General features: G+C 44.1%; 1 protein-coding gene across 1 annotated transcript in view; it reads left to right on the top strand.

Annotated features, from left to right (window-relative positions):
• LOC146562210 (transmembrane protein 132C) overlaps positions 1–17,779 on the top strand; it is a 180,489-nt gene that overhangs the window by 133,731 nt on the left and 28,979 nt on the right. Inside the window, exon 5 of the mRNA XM_085293775.1 lies at positions 17,443–17,586. Within this exon, the coding sequence (XP_085149901.1) occupies positions 17,443–17,586 (144 nt within the window). The remainder of the gene's footprint in view (positions 1–17,442; positions 17,587–17,779) is intronic.

Here is a 17,779-nt window from a genome sequence, read left to right as displayed (position 1 = left end):
GGAGTGACATTAATTTAGCTGAAGCTGAATAATCTTTGATAATAGTATGTTTATATCAGTGATGCCATTCCAGGGGGAAGAGCATGTCAAATTATTCAAAATCTTTTCTCTGTCCAGTCTGTTGCTCTCAGACATGACAGAATTTAAGTTTAACATGAGAGTTTGCTTAAATTCAGCTTTTGAGGAATGGCCTTCCTCTCATCCTACTGCGATCCCTATTTAAGATCCTAAAAAATGCTCATTTTCTCTCACTGCTCCCTCACTCTTTATTTGACTGTAACAATCAGCTTTTGAGATAACGGTGAGAACAAAAGGAAAACTTGATTGGTTTATAAATGGGCTTGTGAAATGTAAGAACGTTGTTTCATTGATCAAAATGAGGCTTTGTCTCCTTGTTTTTCTTGTGCTTCTCCTGTTTTTTCCATCAAACTGGACAGGATGATTAATCCTAGACTGATTTCATTCGTTTTGCTCTTTATTTGTCCAAAGGGGAAGCTTGGGAGAAACAGCTTAGAAATGAGTAATCTCCATATATATCAAGATGATTTGTTTTGTAATGAGACAGAAAAAACAGGCTATAGTGAGCAGGATTTTTTTCTTTTTCCTCTGGGATGCTTCAAATAATGCGTCACAGACAGTTGCTCCTCAGCTGGGCTGGAAATTAACAGTATTATTGAAGCATTTTATTTTCCTTTTCCAGCTTTATATTTGATGCTTCATTACATTTCACAGAGAATTATTACACTTTCTAATCAATTGCATGTATCTGACAACAGGTTTTTGTATATACAAAAAGTTAAACCCATGTTTCAATAACAAACCTTTATATTTAACTAAGCTATTAAGCTATTCTGCATAATAGGCATTTTAACTTTTAATTCTTTAAATATATTTTAGTGATAATACAGATAACTGCATTTACTCGATTCTATTTTTTAACTTGTTTCTTTGTAGTGTATCTGCTTTAACTTTGCTAAAGGACTTCTAAACGTCTTCCATGACTGTTGTTTTGACAGCGAAAGCAGAGGCAATGATGTTTGCTCTGTGCTCACAAAGTGTGTTTAGGAGCAGGGCAAGAAGAGAGCATCTGTAGCTCCCAACAGGCCACAGTTGGAGTCTCAAGGCTGGCTCTGGCTTGAGGGTTTGCCCGGAGCTGTGTGTCTCCCTCAGCGAGGCGCAGGTAGTCGGTTGTGTTGCTCATCCCTCGTCGAGGTTCATGCAAGGAGCATTTCATGCATCTTTGTAGCTTTGTTCAGCGACCCGGAGAACACGGTTTCTGATTTAGATCAAGAGCGTTCAAGTGAATAAATGAGTGAAATGAGTTGTGTTGACAAAAGGGAAAGACATAGTGTCACAGTGGTGCTGATTACTAAAGCAGAGATTGCGTTTGTTTCTGATTCGGTGCTTCTGATCTGCATGATACAGACCTGACTGCTTAGTCATTGTTATTCTGTAAGTATTGCCTGTAGCTGCGTAGATGATAGATGCCTGTGGGTGGCTGTTCCAAAATTCAGAGGAATTTGAGGCATCCTCACTCCCAGATCCAGTCTTGGGATAATTGAAGTTATGTTTTTAATGCTTCAGTATTGCTCGAGTTCCCTCTCTCACGCCCTTTTTTCATGTCGCTGATGCATGAACAGTGCATCTTCCTTACTCTAGGAAAACATGACTTCTAGTGGCATAAACTACAAAGATGATTTGCATGATTACTTTGCAAAAGCCTGTGCTTGTAAAAAAAGAGACCCCAGCAGAGATTTTTCACCCGCTCGCTCAGTGAACACACTGTAAATAAAATCTTTATTTGTATTATCTGATTGTATTTAGCTGTTGTGCAGGTCGTATTCTTGGCAGTATTGCCTTTATTGTTTTTGTAAAATGAAGTCTGTGAATGAGTGCACAAGCCTGCAGACACGTCCCTGCATTTTCACTCCACCCATTGTGCACAGAGGAAGGTTTTCACTGCTAAGTATAAATCACACATTTTATCACTGCGACAAAATGCATCTCAATTAACTAAATATTGCAATTATTTGCTGAACTTATAGACCGAAGCCTTAAAGATCGCTAAGATGTTATGTGTCCCATAAAAAAGACGATGCACTGTCTCTTCATTTGTGTGTCTGTGCCCTGTATGCACTGAAAGTTTTGATTTTTGTTTTCCTTACCTTGATTTTCTAATCTGTTCAGAGGGCTTGTCAGTGAGTCAGTGAAGCAGCTGCTATCACGTGTGAGTGTGTGGATAAAGTATATAAAAAAGGACTGGTTTCACTGATCAGCCTATACCTTTGATACTAACATTTCTGACATTTTCATCATCAGAAATTAAGTTTAAAATTTCTTTTGGGGACTTCTTTTTTCAAAATTTCATTTTATTTGGGTTCAGCACAAGACTGCACACATATTCTCTTTGCTTTGCTATTTCATTTTTCTCCATGGCCATCTCCCACACAGACAACAGCCAAAGGTGCACATCGACTCCAGCCACCCCAGTGGTGCAGTACTTAACACATAACGTAAATAGATGGAGATACATCCAGAACTCATTAACTCTCATTAACTGTATTTCTCTGTCGTCCCCCCCCCCCCTTTTTTTTTTTCCCACCTGCACACCCACAAATACACACAGGCACGTAAGGCTTTTTGCAATCTGCATGCACCAGTATGAGAAAAGCACACAAGCGAGAAAGAGGAAGGCTGAATTAGATTACTTGGGATCACTGTGGCATGAAAAAGCCCAGAGATAAGTTCCTCACCCTCCTCCCTGCTACACTCTTCGCTGATAGAAAAGAGGAAGTAAGGTAATGTAAGAGCAATGCCATCAAACCCCCTTTACACACGCACACACCTGCAGGTGTGTCGCCATCACCATCTTGCCTCCGAAAGGGAAAGCAAAATCTAACATCAAAACAAAACTGGTCTCTGCACATGGAACTGAAGTTGCCATTTTCACAAAAATGGAAAACGTGGAGCAGAAGTAGTCTTTAATGGTATGTGGGTTGCCCTAATGCTGCCAAAGCAGCATGGGCAAGGAATATCTGAGAGGGTATTATGATGTTCAGGAGGCCTCTATGGATTATGCCTAATGCTGGGGCTTTCCGCTCCTTTCCAATCTACTGCCCACTAGCCCCCTGCTTGATCCCGAGTTTTCAGCTGCTAGCCGGCTGCCTGCTACCTTGCTCTCTAATCTAGCCAACCAACACCCCATGTGTTAGGTTCGGTCTGCTTCATCTTTAGCCAAGTACTCCTAAGCTACTCTTAGTACTAGCCGCATCCACCCTTCCACGGACACTTTTATTCTGTGCCTTGAAGTTTGTGTTTGTGTGTGTTTTTCCTAACACGCACTCACACTCTGATGAATGCATCTGGGGCAATTTGAGGTTCAGTATTTGACTGGTAGATGACCTCCTCTACCTCCTGAGCCACATCTGGGCCTTACTTTTTCATCTCAGATTCCCGGGAGTCATATATTTTGAGACTGAGCTTACTTTCAAGATGATTTCTCAATAAAAAGTAAATGTCAGAACTCTCTCTGTCATTCCGCTTCCTGGTCAGTTGATGTGACCACTCAGAAACACAGAACAGTTTGTTTGGTCACCTTTATGGATGACATTCCTAGATCAGCTGATGCCAATCTCTATTGGCTTGCCCGGTTTACTTCCTTCCAAGAACTGACTGTTATTGTCTAAAATATCCCATGAACTGTCTTCTGTTCTGACATTAAATTGTTCTTTTCTCCTTCTCTGAGCACACAGCATCAACTAAAGGATACTTGGGTGAATGTATCAAGGAGTTTAACAGTTTAAATTACCTAACAGTCAGAAAGATTATGGTTATTCAGTTTCTCATTTGTCTCAAAACGAATTGTTAATGTTTATACACTTACATGCTCTTACATCTATCAGAAACACTGATACTCCTTCACAGTACAAACCTGACGGCTGACCAAATTTAATATATAGTTGCGTTTTTAAAGGCACAGCCAGTAATTTTTTAGGTTATTTAATAGAAAATGTATATGCTCTACAAAAATATACATAGAATAGTGTTTCATTACATCTTCCAATAAACTGATGCATTCTCATAAACCCATAATTAATCTATTAAAAATACACAGAAGATTGTTTGCTGCTTGTGCAAGCTGCCATGATCCCCCACCATATTTGAGTACAGGACTTCTCCGTAATCACATTTATAGTACGTCAAAGGAAAAGACGTGCTGCAAAGGGATGTTTATATTCTTAACATATGAAGGATCATACTGTACCTTTGTTTTATCATCACAGAAGGGGTTCGCTTCACCAAAGAAGCTAAAATCCGAAGGAATGCGACAGTGCCACTGACATCTTATTAAAATATCATTCACTTCCTCCCCATGACTCTAACATACATAAACATCCTCATTTATTCCTGTTATTGCCACAGTTACCTGTCGTGTCCCTGTCACCACAAAAAGAGCTGGCTATGCAACAACACCTGAATATAAGCTAGCATTATGCTAGCTAATGTAAAAAATCTGACTTTTTCTCTAACAAACAGTACGATTACATTCTCACATTGTATGAGAGTTTATTTGCTAAGCATCGCAGCCTAGCGCTAGACTGTGGGTGCATAATGGCCTACTTTAAAGAAAGTTTTACTAATGCTGGCAAACAGAGGCTAACAGAGGCTAACAGTAGGTAACGGCACAAAAACAGCAGCATTTGCCGACAGTTGAGCATCTCCTCAGCTGAACTGAAATGAGCGTCTCTTACTCACTGACTCATATCAGACTCCTTTCACAGTCTTACAGTCTCTTCCAGAGTAAATAAAAGTGGGTGCTTTTCACCTGGCATTGACAGCTGGCATAAACAGTGGACTGACAGCCATCCACTGATAGGGAAAAGCTCCGGGACAGATCCAGATCCCAGCCAACTTATAAACTACATTCTAAAATTAGCTTTTCTTATACTCTTCGGTGACTTAAACATGTTTTTCCTATAACAGCCATTGTTGCTATGGTATGCACTTGATAGCAAACAACTCAGTTGACCGCAGTGAAAATTTTACACCCTGCAAATTTAGGGTATATAAAATTTGGTGTCACAGAAATATAAAAATGTGACTTGCTGGAGCTCCAGGTAGCCAAACCACTAGCTTTTTTTTTGCGTATTTATTTGCATTTGTCTTTCTCTATTATGGATATTGTTGTAATTTTTTTAAGGTAACCGTGCTTAAAAATCAGTAATGTTGACATCACATTGAAGTTATAGATAATATGGAAAAAATGGAAAAACAAGCGCATAGAAGAGCAGAAGCAGCGGATGGCAGACAAACGCAATCACAGAGGGCAATTTTCCAAACTTCATAAAGCATGCTGAAGGCATCTGTTGACACAACAGCTTCTCTAGAAAGTGTTTTTCATCTGTAATTAGCTTTAATTAGTCTAATAAGCTGGAGTGAATTTTGTCACTCGTACTTTAAAAACTGCTCTAATTGTTTTTAGAGCAGAAATCTCATAAACTCAACGCAGATCCATAACTGACCACGTCTCTAAAGGTTATAACGTAATAAAGCTAATGAGTATTAGTAATGGGAAGCTGATTTTTGGTTTGATCACATTTATGGTCTATTACTCCAGCGGCTCCTCAGACCCATTCCCTCCCAATTTACGGCATGTTCTAAATTATTGCGCCCTTGCTTGAAGTGATTATTATAAAAAGCTCCTTTTATTTCATTACCCATGCCAAGTGAATGGCTCTGCTATGGGTGACGCTTCTGGGAAAGCACTGACATCGTTTTGAAAGATGAGCGCTCCTTTTTCTGCTCTCTTTGAAGAGGGCTCCTCCTGTGTGTTGTCACAGATCCACCTGCACTGGGAGGGCTTAGAGCGCTGCTCTCCACTTTGTCACCAATTTCAAACTGTGAAGCAGGAGTTCTGCAAATGCAGCAATTATTTCAAAAGACGAAAATGAAAAGAGTACTCAAAAGTTTCCGTCAGTTTAGAGCGAGGGAAGGCTTCTGAACTCCCTCTGTCGACTGTAATACCACTGTGGCTGTCCTAGCTTGTCTCCTCTTCCCCCTACTTTTTAGATGCTTTCTTCTTTTTTGAGACCTTTTTCCACTCTGTATTTTTCTCCTGTTTGCTCCAGATGAGCATAAATTTATTTAATAACAATGCAGATTAATTGCCTCCCTTCTCAACCTCCGCCTCCTTAATGCGGGCATCCTCCATTTCAGTAAAAGTGTGAAAAAGCTTTGTGGGTTTTTTTCTGTCATCTTGAGATGGATTTTAAGGGCAGTAATTGGATGCCTGAGCAGATTCCCCTGCACAGTAGGAGGCTGGTCCATTATCTTTTACCATCGTAAAGTAATGTGCTCCTGTCCAGGCTACCCTCATCATCATTACCCATCCTGTGGATGCCCGGTGATGGAGAGGGAGCGGGAGGACAGGGCATACATCATATCTTGACTCATCAGTCTTCCTATTCCAGCCGAGACACCATACTGTGCTCACTCACACGAGCATTCTCAGGCATAGAGATGAGGAGAAATGAAAGAAGCCGTTAGCTTTCACGTACTGCTTCAATGTATTGTTAACCAATACATCATCACCCCGGCCCTCTCTGGCCACTTCTGCTCTCGCATGATAAAGTCATCTATCAGCATCTTCCAACCAATGTTTTATTTTACTCCTTTCTATTCCATTCCCTCTGTTGCAATGCATATCTTTTCTCTACCAGGCAAGTGAAATCTGGAGTGCCATTCATCAAACATATAGTCAAACATAGAGATGAGCACTTACATCCCAGCTAATCCTGCAGAAAACCCATCAAGGGCACTGGTAAAATCATGCAAGCTGTGTATTACACAATCATGCATTGTACAGTTTTCACAACCACCTTCCCCCAAAACCCATCCCACCTCCCAAAAACCTGATTTTGGTCTTCTGAAAAGCTTAGCCACTTTATTCCACTACGGCCAAGCCTGTGTTGGATACCCCTGCTGTTTTAATGAAACATTGCATTTTCCCCCTTCTCATGAGTCATGCAGTTTACAATAAAGAGCTGATGGATGCATCCCAAGCAAACAGTCCATTAGCATCTACTACAGCTTAGAGGCTGATGATGAAGTGGTAGCACTAATTGAGGAGCTGCCGTATGCACGTGGCACACTACATGTAATGCTAACTAGGACGGACGATTGTGACAAATGCTTTTCTAAACCATGATCTGAGTACTCGAGACTGCGTGCCTAAACATTTTCTACGTGCCTTTGCTCCTTTGTCATCGCAGGATGTAAAAATGCTCTCGACAGGGACTGACACCCCATAACTGCACTTACGGCGAGAACAACCATCTTTTCACTGCACCACTGCACACAAACGAGCACACACACTGAGGTTTTTATGGCAAAGCCATTGTCACTTGGATAGACTTTAAAGTCATTTTATTAAACAGAGAACAAACATTATAGGTGAGCAGGATGATACCTCTCAAAGCTTGCTCATTACAGTGACATTTGCAAATTAGCGGATCACCATTAAGACAGCTAACCTTTCCGCTGCGGTTTGGAAAGCTTCTCTACAAGTCAGGTCAGAGGACTTGTTTACTGTGCCACTGCAGATCTCGGAAGATGGTCTCCGAAGCGTTGCATAATTCATGCATAAAACACCGTATTTGTGCACAGCCTTATTTTCCAGCACCTACAGAAAATGCCCAGGACCTGCACCGCCCTGTGGAACCACTTATAGTTTTGTTTTTCTAATACATTGCGCTGAACCTAAATCGCTTTCGCTGCAGACCTCTCTATCCTGACTTTGCCAAGTTGAGCTGAAAAAAAAGTTTGTTCAGCTCAAAAAAGAAGAAAAAAGCAGGGATGACGCAAAGGGCGGGATGCAGACTGACAGATCAATTTCAGAGTGACATGTGTCCATATCTCACATCTCCCCATGATTGTTAACATCCTACTTCACATTCCGGTCCAGTTCTATTCACTCTGACTTTAAATCCTTACCCACTGAGGTTTGAAAGGAATGTGTGTATTTTTTTTAGCAGTAATGGACTCTCCAATAGAGCTGACCTTTGTGCCTGTTGAGAGAGGTCTGTGTCCAGAGGGCAGCTAAGCCAGGCTAAGCCAAGCTAAGCTGGCAGTATGGATCTCGATCAGAGACGGGTGAAGAAATCAGACAGAGATCAAGAGGTCATTCCCCTACAGGCATTGCTGGCTGTTGCTGAAGAACTCTTCATCGATCGGCTGTGTGTGATAGATATCGGGCTGAAATTGAGCAGACTGGCACAGGCGGGGTTGTTTCCCTGCCTTCTGGCCTCTGGGCTCTTACACAATGGGCGAACAGCAGGGGCACGCACGAGGTGTACAGGAGCCAGCATCACTCAAAGCACCGACCGGCTACCTCCCCTGAGCCCCCGCAGCTTTCGCGCTCATCTCTAGGCGAGATGATTGTGTCCATGGTGGCTGACCTTGATTCTGGGTTCTGACTGTTATGGAAATTCGCCAGGGACGTCTTCGCCTCCCTTCTGACCCACTGATCTAGATGTATTATAGGTATAGTATTCATGAGAACTGCAAGAGGATTCGTCCCATAAACTTAAAATGCAGAGCTTCCGCAGGCAGCCATGTTTTATTCACAAGCTCCCTTTCTCAGCAAGGGTGGCAATTCGGGGCCAACGGGCTCTTGAGGATGGCTCTGTCCTTTTAGGAGCAGTCCTCAATTATCCACGTATATTTAATTTTGCAAGCACAGACACTAATAAGTCTGTTAATGTATTTTCATGGATAGGCAGGTTTACAGATTGCCTGAAGATGAATAGATGCAGCAGGGTTTTATAATTGAATGCCCGTTCACAATGTCATATTAAACTAAATACGTCTCCCATTGCAATGCATTTGTGTAATTTTTTTTCCAAACTTATTTAGATCTTACGACATTAACCAGAGCCCACAATAATAATAATAATCCACACAGGCTAAGGAATGAGGCACAAATAAAGCAATTACCTGTGGAGAGATTTGGCCTGTCTACAGCATGTCGTTGTGACACTTCCACATAGTCAGAGTTTACCCATAACTTATGTGCACTCATAAATAATTAACATTTGAGAGCAAGTCAGCGTGACTAAAAGATCAATACTGTCCATAAATAGTTGTGCGAATCCTCTTGCATAACTGTGCAAGCAGATTAAATGAGAGGAGTTCTTCATACATCACTGGTTGCCCTTCTTTTGAAGGGTGTGAGGGCAAGAAGACAATAAAGAACAGAAGGAAGATGATTTATTCTTTTACTTCACTAAGAGGCACCTCAGTCAAGGACCCGACTATCTAAATGGTTATATAGTCAGATTTAGACGGAAGAGGCTCAGAGGGACTTCAAAGAGTCGAAGCAGCAACAAGGATTCAGCTAAAGTATTCACCAAATAATGAATATTTGAATAACTTGAAATGGCTTCATTCGCTGTATAGCCAATCGTCACAATCAGTTTATTTTTTTTGACAGTGCATATGAAACATAAGAAACTGCAGGCATTAAAGGCTCAGCTCAGTATAAAAAGTGTAATAGTGGGAAACAAGTATCCATCCATCCATCCATCCATCTTCATCCGCTTTATCCGAGGCTGGGTCGCGAGGGCAGCAGCCTAAGCAAACAGGCCCAGACCTCCCTCTCCCCAGCCACCTCCTCCAGCTTATGCGGGGGAACACCAAGGCGTTCCCAGGCCAGCCGAGAGATATAATCTCTCCAGCGTGTCCTGGGTCTGCCCCGGGGCCTCCTCCCGGTGGGACATGCCTGGAACACCTCACCCAGGAGGCGCCCAGGGGGCATCCTTGTCAGATGCCCGAACCAACTCAGCTGGCTCCTTTCGATGTGGAGCAGCAGCTGCTCTACTCTGAGCCCCTCCCGGATGGCCGAACTTCTCACCCTATCTCTAAGGGAGAGGCCAGCTCATTTCTGCCGCTTGTATCCGCGATCTCGTTCTTTCGGTCACTAACCACAGTTCGTGGCCATAGGTGAGGGTAGGGACGTAGATCGACCGGTAAATTGAGAGCTTCGCTTTTACACTCAGCTCCCTCTTCACCACGACGGACCGGTGCAGCGTCTGCATTACTGCAGCTGCAGCCCCAATCTGTCTGTCGATCTCCGGTTCCCTTCTCCCATCATTCGCGAACAAGACCCCGAGATACTTGAACTCCTCCACTTGGGGCAGGAACTCATCCCCGACCCGGAGTGGGCACTCCACCATTTTCCAGCTGAGAACCATGGCCTCAGATTTGGAGGTGCTGATCCTTATTCCCGCTGCTTCACACTCGGCTGCGAACTGTTCCAGTGCGAGCTGGAGGCCCTCACCCGATGAAGCCAACAGAACCACATCATTCACAAAAATCAGAGATGAGATTCTGAGGCCACCAAAGCGAAAGCCCTCCGCCACTTGGCTGCGCCTAGAAATCCTGTCCATAAAAATTATGAACAGAATCTGAGACAAAGGGCAGCCCTGGCGGAGCCCATCACCCACTGGGAATGAGTCCGACTTATTGCCGGCAATGCGAACCAAGCTCTTGCAACGGTTGTATATGGATCGAATGGCCCATAGCAATGGGCCAGACACCCCATACTCCCGCAACACCTCCCACAGGACACCCCGAGGGACATGGTCGAATGCCTTCTCCAAGTCCACAAAACACATGTAGACTGGTTGGGCAAACTCCCATGCACCCTCAAGTATCCTCGAGAGGATAAAGAGCTGGTCCAGTGTTCCGCGACCAGGACGAAAACCGCATTGTTCCTCCTGTATCCGAGGTTCGACTAGCGGACGAACTCTCCTTTCCAGCATCCTGGCATAGACTTTCCCAGGGAGGCTGAGGAGTGTGATCCCCCTGTAGTTGGAACACACCCTCCGGTCCCCCTTCTTAAAGATGGGGACCACCATCTTTAAGAAGGGGGACCCCGTGGACTGGCACCCCGGTCTGCCAGTCCACGGGTACTGCCCCTGACCTCCACGCAACATTGCAGAGGCGTGTCAACCAGGACAGCCCTACATCGTCCAGAGCCTTCAGGAACTCGGGGCGGACCTCATCAACACCAGGGGCTCTGCCACCAAGGAGTTGTTTAACTGCCTCAGTGACCTCACCCCCGGAAATTGGCGGGTCATTCCCCTCATCTCCAGACTCTGCTTCCTCCTCAGAAGAAGTGTCAGTGGGATTAAGGAGGTCCTCGAAGTATTCCTTCCACCGCCTGACAATTTTCTCAGTCGACGTCAGCAGCGCTCCGCCAGCACTATACACAGTGCAGGTAGAGCACCGCTTTCCCCTCCTGAGACGCCTGACGGTTTGCCAGAATCTCTTCGAGGCAGTCCGAAAGTCTTTTTCCATGGCCTCTCCGAACTCCTCCCACACCCGAGTTTTTGCTTCAGCCACTGCCCGAGCCGCATTCCGCTTGGCCTGTTGATACCTGTCGGCTGCCTCCGGAGTCCCACAGGCTAACCAAGCCCGATAGGACTCCTTCTTCAGCCTGGTGGCTCCCTTCACCTCTGGTATCCACCATTTGGCTCGGGAATTACCACCACGGCAGGCACCAACCTCCTTGTGGCCGCTGCTCAATGCAACAGCTTCGGCAATGGAGATGCTGAACATGGTCCATTTGGACTCAATGTCCCTAGTCTCCCTCGGAATGCTGTTGAAGCTCTGCCGGAGGTGTGCGTTGAAGATCTCACAGACTGGGGCCTCTGCTAGACATTCCCAGCACACCCTCACTACGCGTTTAGGTGCACCAGGTCTGTCCAGCGTCCTCCCCCGCCACCTGATCCAACTCACCACCAGGTGGTGATCAGTTGACAGCTCAACCCCTCTCTTTACCCGAATGTCCAGAACATATGGTCGCAGGTCTGGTGATACGATTACAAAATCGATCATCGACCTACGGCCTAGAGCGTCCTGGTGCCACGTGCACTTATGGACACTCTTATGTTCGAACAAGGTGTTCGTTATGGCCAAACTGTGATTAGCACAGAAGTACAATAACAAAGCACCGCTCGGGTTCAGATCAGGGAGGCCGTTCCTCCCAATCACGCCTCTCCAGGTCTCGCTGTCGTTACCCACGTGAGCATTGAAGTCTCCCAGCAGGACAACAGAGTCTCCAGGTGGAGCACCTTCCAGCACCTTCCGACCCCTATGGCGCCTCCTACGGGTGGTGGGCCTGCGGGAGGATGGGCCCATGTCTCCTCTTCAGGCTGTGCCCGGCCGGGCCCCATGGACTAAGGCCCGGCCACCAGACGCTCGCCCTTGGGCACCCTCCCCGGGCCTGGCTCCAGGGCAGGGCCCCGGTAACCCTATCCCGGGCAGGGTAAACTGTTCCCTCGATGTTCTTTTCATAAGGGTCTTCTGAATCGCTCTTTGTCTGGTCCCTCACCCAGGAAACAAGTAGCATTATTTATTTATTTTTCGAAAATGGCCACAACAGACCAGAACTTAAGTTCTTATTTTCCTGATTTTCAGTTTTTAAATGATTAAACCAACATGCATGTAACTTGTTTTCATTGTGGTATTTGATAAATGGTAAACTTTTGCTGTAATCACTGCATACAGCACATCTTAGTTCTCCCATGATGTTGTGAAGGGGGTAGACATGGAATGGATGTACTGTATATAAGCAGAATAAAGCTGTTACCTTACCAAAGCTGCATATGAAAATGCAAAAATGCATTCAGACACCCTACTAGGTCCCTACTAGGTACCAGTTTTCAGCTGTATCTATGTTAGAATATCCCCGGTAAGCCTATGGAGTATTGTATTTCCACTAGTGAGAATGTACTGTTGTGTGTTACATTGTGCAGAGAGCAACAGCAGACAGTGTCCTGACTCGATTCTGGAGACGTAGTTCAGAGTTCATGCGTGAAAACAGCTTAAAAGCTTAAAAACACTGGACCGTAATTTCTATATTGTACAAGTGTTTGAATATTACTAGGCAGCTGCTAGAGAAACAGCTGACTAATTATGGATGTTCACAGTGATTATGAAGTACATATGAAACAGCTGATGCTAATCAGTTGCCTCTTTTCCTACCGAGGCAGTGACGGTGCATTTTAAAGGGGAAAAAACGGCACAAAACCCAATATACACTCTTTCACGCATTGACACCTTTCATGGCTTATTTTTATTCTGTACTTTAATAGGGAAAAAAGGTACCCTTTCTTTGATGTCTCTTAATTATTGACTGAGGTATCTACAAAAGTGGCCCCCTTAACAATACATTTTATTCTGAGGTGCCAGTTCATCCATGTCCATGTCCTCATTACATCTCCTTTTAAGCTGAACAGATCAAGTATCAAAGCAGCCATCAAGTTAATCTTCTCTCTGCCAGCCACAGCCCACAGTAATGAGCAGATCAGATCTCTGACCGGCATGTACCCCAGACAGGGCACTGCTACTGAAAGGCGGTTAGATGTCTTTTAGGAGGCAGTGAGGGTTGACTGCCAAGCGGAGATGGGCCGCGTACCGCAGCCACCTTTATCCCATCAGCTGGGAGGAGACAAGGAAGAGGGGGAAATGAAGGCAGGAGAGTAACCTGTTCTTACTTGGAGAAGTAAAAGTGGGATGAAAAGAGAACGACGCAAGGGAGAAAGAAAGAGAGAGAGAGAGACCCTCATTAAAAGGCACTGTGTTGGCTTCACAATCATCCCACCACTTCAATGCGCTGTCATGCAGTGATGTATCGCTCTGCATGGCGCTACCAAGGCCTTTATTCCCACTCTCCTCCATGTTTCTCTGTTCTAGCCAATTAAACGCCCACTAGAATCGAGGGGAGGAAGTGCCACATTGAGCATTGCACAATGTGGAGAGAGAAAGCTGATGAAAGGACATGTCTCTTTTAGTCTGCTTAATAGCTCCAGGACACTGTCTGAGTGGCGTTTAATGTCTACAGCATATTCGCCGTTCCTGTTGTCCCATTTCAGTTTCTTCACACGTACATATACTTTATCACCAAGGGATGAAAATGTTTATCACAACTATGAATATTTCATTCACTGTAGTTAAGCTGACTATTGGCAGGCATCACGGCTGTCTTAATGCACCTGCTCTTGAAATGACATGAAAGATCATAAAGAGGCTCACATCCAATGATGAGTCGTCAGTCAAACCAAAACACTCGTAGAATTTTTCAACGCTGATGTCTTTTTCTTTCTCTTTTTTTACGTTTTTGTTTTATCTTGGCATCCTGCTGGCTTCAGGACAGCCACATTGACGTGGGGGTTGACACAAACAGGTGCACACGCTAAGCATTTACACTGTATTTACCACACTCTCCTCTGTCTGCCGCGCTATGAATAATGCAGGCCCTAAAATCCTCAACTCGACAATGTGTTTGACCTGTTCATTTGTAGCTGCAGCGCCGATGGCGGGGTCAGAATATGGATGTGTTAACGCCGGGCTGAAGCAGAAGTTAATCGCAACAGCGGGACGGGACAGGCTTTGCTGCTTCTCATGCTGCCTGTGTCACTCAGGCTGACACCATAAATCTCACTTATTTTCAGATCCAAGTGAGACACGGGCAGAAATTATGGCCCAGAGCACATTACCAGCCTCAGCAGCGTGCTGAATGCTAACAGAGAGATCCTTGATAAAGCAGACAGGCAGTTCTCCTGCACCTTATTGGACAAAAAGAATCCCATGTATTAGACTTGAGGGGCCAGACCGGCTCGTAAGTAAAGCACAAACACCGGCGTCAACAGGTGAGATGCAAACTAACATTCAACCCACATACTTAGAGGTGTCTCTAAAGGTATCGGCTAAAAATCTATATAATGCATGCAGAGGTGAAGGACACCACCGTTCAAACCTGAGAACATCTTGATTGGTACAATACAGTTTCGGGCCAGTTCTCATTTTTATTGCTGCTTCGCATGAAGGAATAAAAAGTACTCCGTTTTTATTAAATGTGTGTGTCATTTTCAGATGCATGCTGCACATCACTGTTCTAAATCAATGCTCACTGGAGATGGTGTTTCAGGTGTGACTAAGCTATAGCATCTTTGCCTGGCTGTCATCATGAGGATCTGTTTTGTTAAGGGTCTTTATAAGAAAGCCTAGTATCTTTTTTTCCTCCCTGCAAGGCCTCCTAAAGAAATAATATTATCTGATAAAGATAATCCCTACTCCCCATTTAAAGGCGACATTGACACATGACATAAACACAGAATATCCTTAACTGTACGTTTTGCTCATAAGTCAGTAGCCATGCTGCCGACGTTCGCAGTTACTGTATGTCGCATATCGTTCTCGTCATTTCTCCTGATGAAAACATTGTTTGTCACCGCTCATCTTAGGCCTTGTTATTCTTGTAACAACAGATCATAAATCATAAATAATTTAAAAGATAACATAGTGGCAATACTGCATTTTGACGTGATGTGTTAATTTGTTAGAGTTGTAATCTGCTGCATTCAGTACAAAGGAAGCTCGCTTCGTAACACGACACAGAAACCAATTATTTTATAGCGTGTCTTATCTCCTGTTCAGCCAATTTCACATTAAATGCAATACGTATTTGGTCCTATCAAAGGCTGCTGTTTTCTCCCGCTGTTTCTGATACGACGCAGAGGAGGCCTTCAGAGAAATCTTTACATGCTAAAAGTAGCACTGGTATTATAAATGGCACATTCAGAACTATCAAAATAAAGCTTGCATCTCAAAGACCAGCCTGATCTATAGTAAGAACACGTGCATTTCTTTTAGTTTCGCAGGCCCATATTTCATTGTCTCTTCATTCACACTTTTTTAACCTGCTGATGTTCGCCACTGGTCTCTATTATGTGTTTAATTGCGCTGTCTATGTCCGAGCTTGCGGACCGCTGATGCATCACCGTGCGATCCCGCTGTGGCTTATTACTGCCAGGCTTCGCTCTCTACAGCTCTCGGGTCATATCCAGCTGCTGTAATCTAACATTAGCGCCAGCTTTCACCAGGTCCCCACCATTTACCCTATCATATATTATAGATGACCCTCTGAAAATGGAGGAATCCCAGCAGACGTGGAATTAATTTACAGCATTCCTCGGTTTTAAGACGAATTGAATCAAAGTCAGTGGCACAGCAAGAGAAGGGTTTATATTGCTATATAACACTGTCACAGTCTATAAAATTGTAATGAAACGCCATTTGAAGATTAAGTGGGTTTTTTTGTGATTCATCGGTATCTCTTGGCTCAGCTAATAATCATTTCACTCCAAAGCTGAATGATGCTACAAATGACCAGCCTTACAAACGACGAGCTTTCTTTCAATCAAACTTAATCCTCCTTTTCTTTTTTTTCTTTCTCTTTGAATGAGCTCCATTGGAAAGCTCACAAACAAGTCTTTGGAAAGCGAGTGCACGGCTCTTGTGTACTTCCCCGGTGACTGTGGGATATATATGAATATGGACAGGAAGTCAGCCACTGTAGATTGGTCCTGTCTGTGCCTGTCAGGTTTAGCAATAAAACACTAAACAAATGAGACGTTTAATTCAACAGGCATCACTCAAGAGGAAGATTTCTCTGTTAAAAGGGGGGAAAAAATAGTAGGAACACATCTTCAGTGCTGGCAAAGCTTCAATACAGTGGGGACAGAAAAAGATGCCTTCGGGTTCTCGCCTATTGAAATCAAGGAAATCTGAGCTTTTGTGAGACTGTCTCTTTAGCAGAATGAAAACATCTTGAAAATAGAGACTTTTGTCATGCTTTACAATTAGCTGAAGTCCCTTAAGTTCACCAGGCGCAATATATGAGTGCTCTACACTGTAACTATTGAAAAGTACACTTTGACCTTAGTAGCGACTATTTACTGTGGCGCTCAGGGTTCTGTAGCAGTTTGTGTAATTGAAGTGCAATTTCTTTGGGCTGAATAGGCAGAAGAGACAATCCAATGTGCTTTGGTGACTTCAGAGAGAAAAAAGTTAACTCAGACTTATCTTAATTGGTTCCGATTATCTTCTGTGACAATGCTGGTGTGTGTATGTGTGACTGCGTGCGTGCGTGCGTGCGTGCGTGCGTGCGTGCGTGTGTGTGTGTGTGTGTCTGTAATGAAAGGTTAAGATTTCTGTTCAGAGTAATGAAGCTGTGCCAGTGGACTTAAAGGACCGGGGCTGTCTGATCACTGATGTCATTTACTGGAACGATCTCTACTGCAGTCCAGGGGCAAATTGGAGCATTTGGTTCTTCTGTTTCTTTCACAGAGCCTAGTTAAGTGTGATTGGGCAGCAAGTGCCAATTTATACATAATGGAACTGACTAGTGTTGGCAGGTTAAGTTTGACTTTTATGAAAAACATTGTAGGTAAGGTATGGGAAAGATAAAGGATAAGATAAGATATCCATCAGTTATTAGTCTGAAGGTTTATCCACAAACGATTAACTTTCATTTCTAAGCTGTTACTTTCTAACTGTTTCTTTGCTTTGATCTCTGTCTTCTTTTTATATCTTCAGGACTCTGAGATTCTGAACACCGCTGTATTGACTGGAAAGACGGTGGCTGTTCCTGTAAAGGTGGTGACTGTTGGAACTGACGCCTCTGTTACTGACGTCTCTGAAGCGGCGACATGTCGCTCAACAGATGAAGACGTGGTCAAGGTCAGTAAAATCAACTTCTGAAAAGAGGGGGGGGAAAGACTCCCGCAATCTCTGCTCTCGCATAAACACCATGCCATCGCAGGCTTCAGATTAGTTTCTGTTGGTGTTTTTCAAAGAGTGACATTTTATTTATTTATTTTTACATGAGCTGCTACAGCTCAGTGCAGTACCAAGGTGATGCCCTGTGCAAATA

This window comes from Mchenga conophoros, linkage group LG12 (assembly GCF_057382185.1).
Source record: "Mchenga conophoros isolate Kocher_MC1m ecotype Shallow Benthic linkage group LG12, M_conophoros_male_GT1.1, whole genome shotgun sequence".
Taxonomy (NCBI): Eukaryota; Metazoa; Chordata; class Actinopteri; order Cichliformes; family Cichlidae; genus Mchenga; species Mchenga conophoros.
Note: the sequence above shows the minus strand (reverse complement) of the source record. Positions and strands in the feature narration are given on the sequence as shown.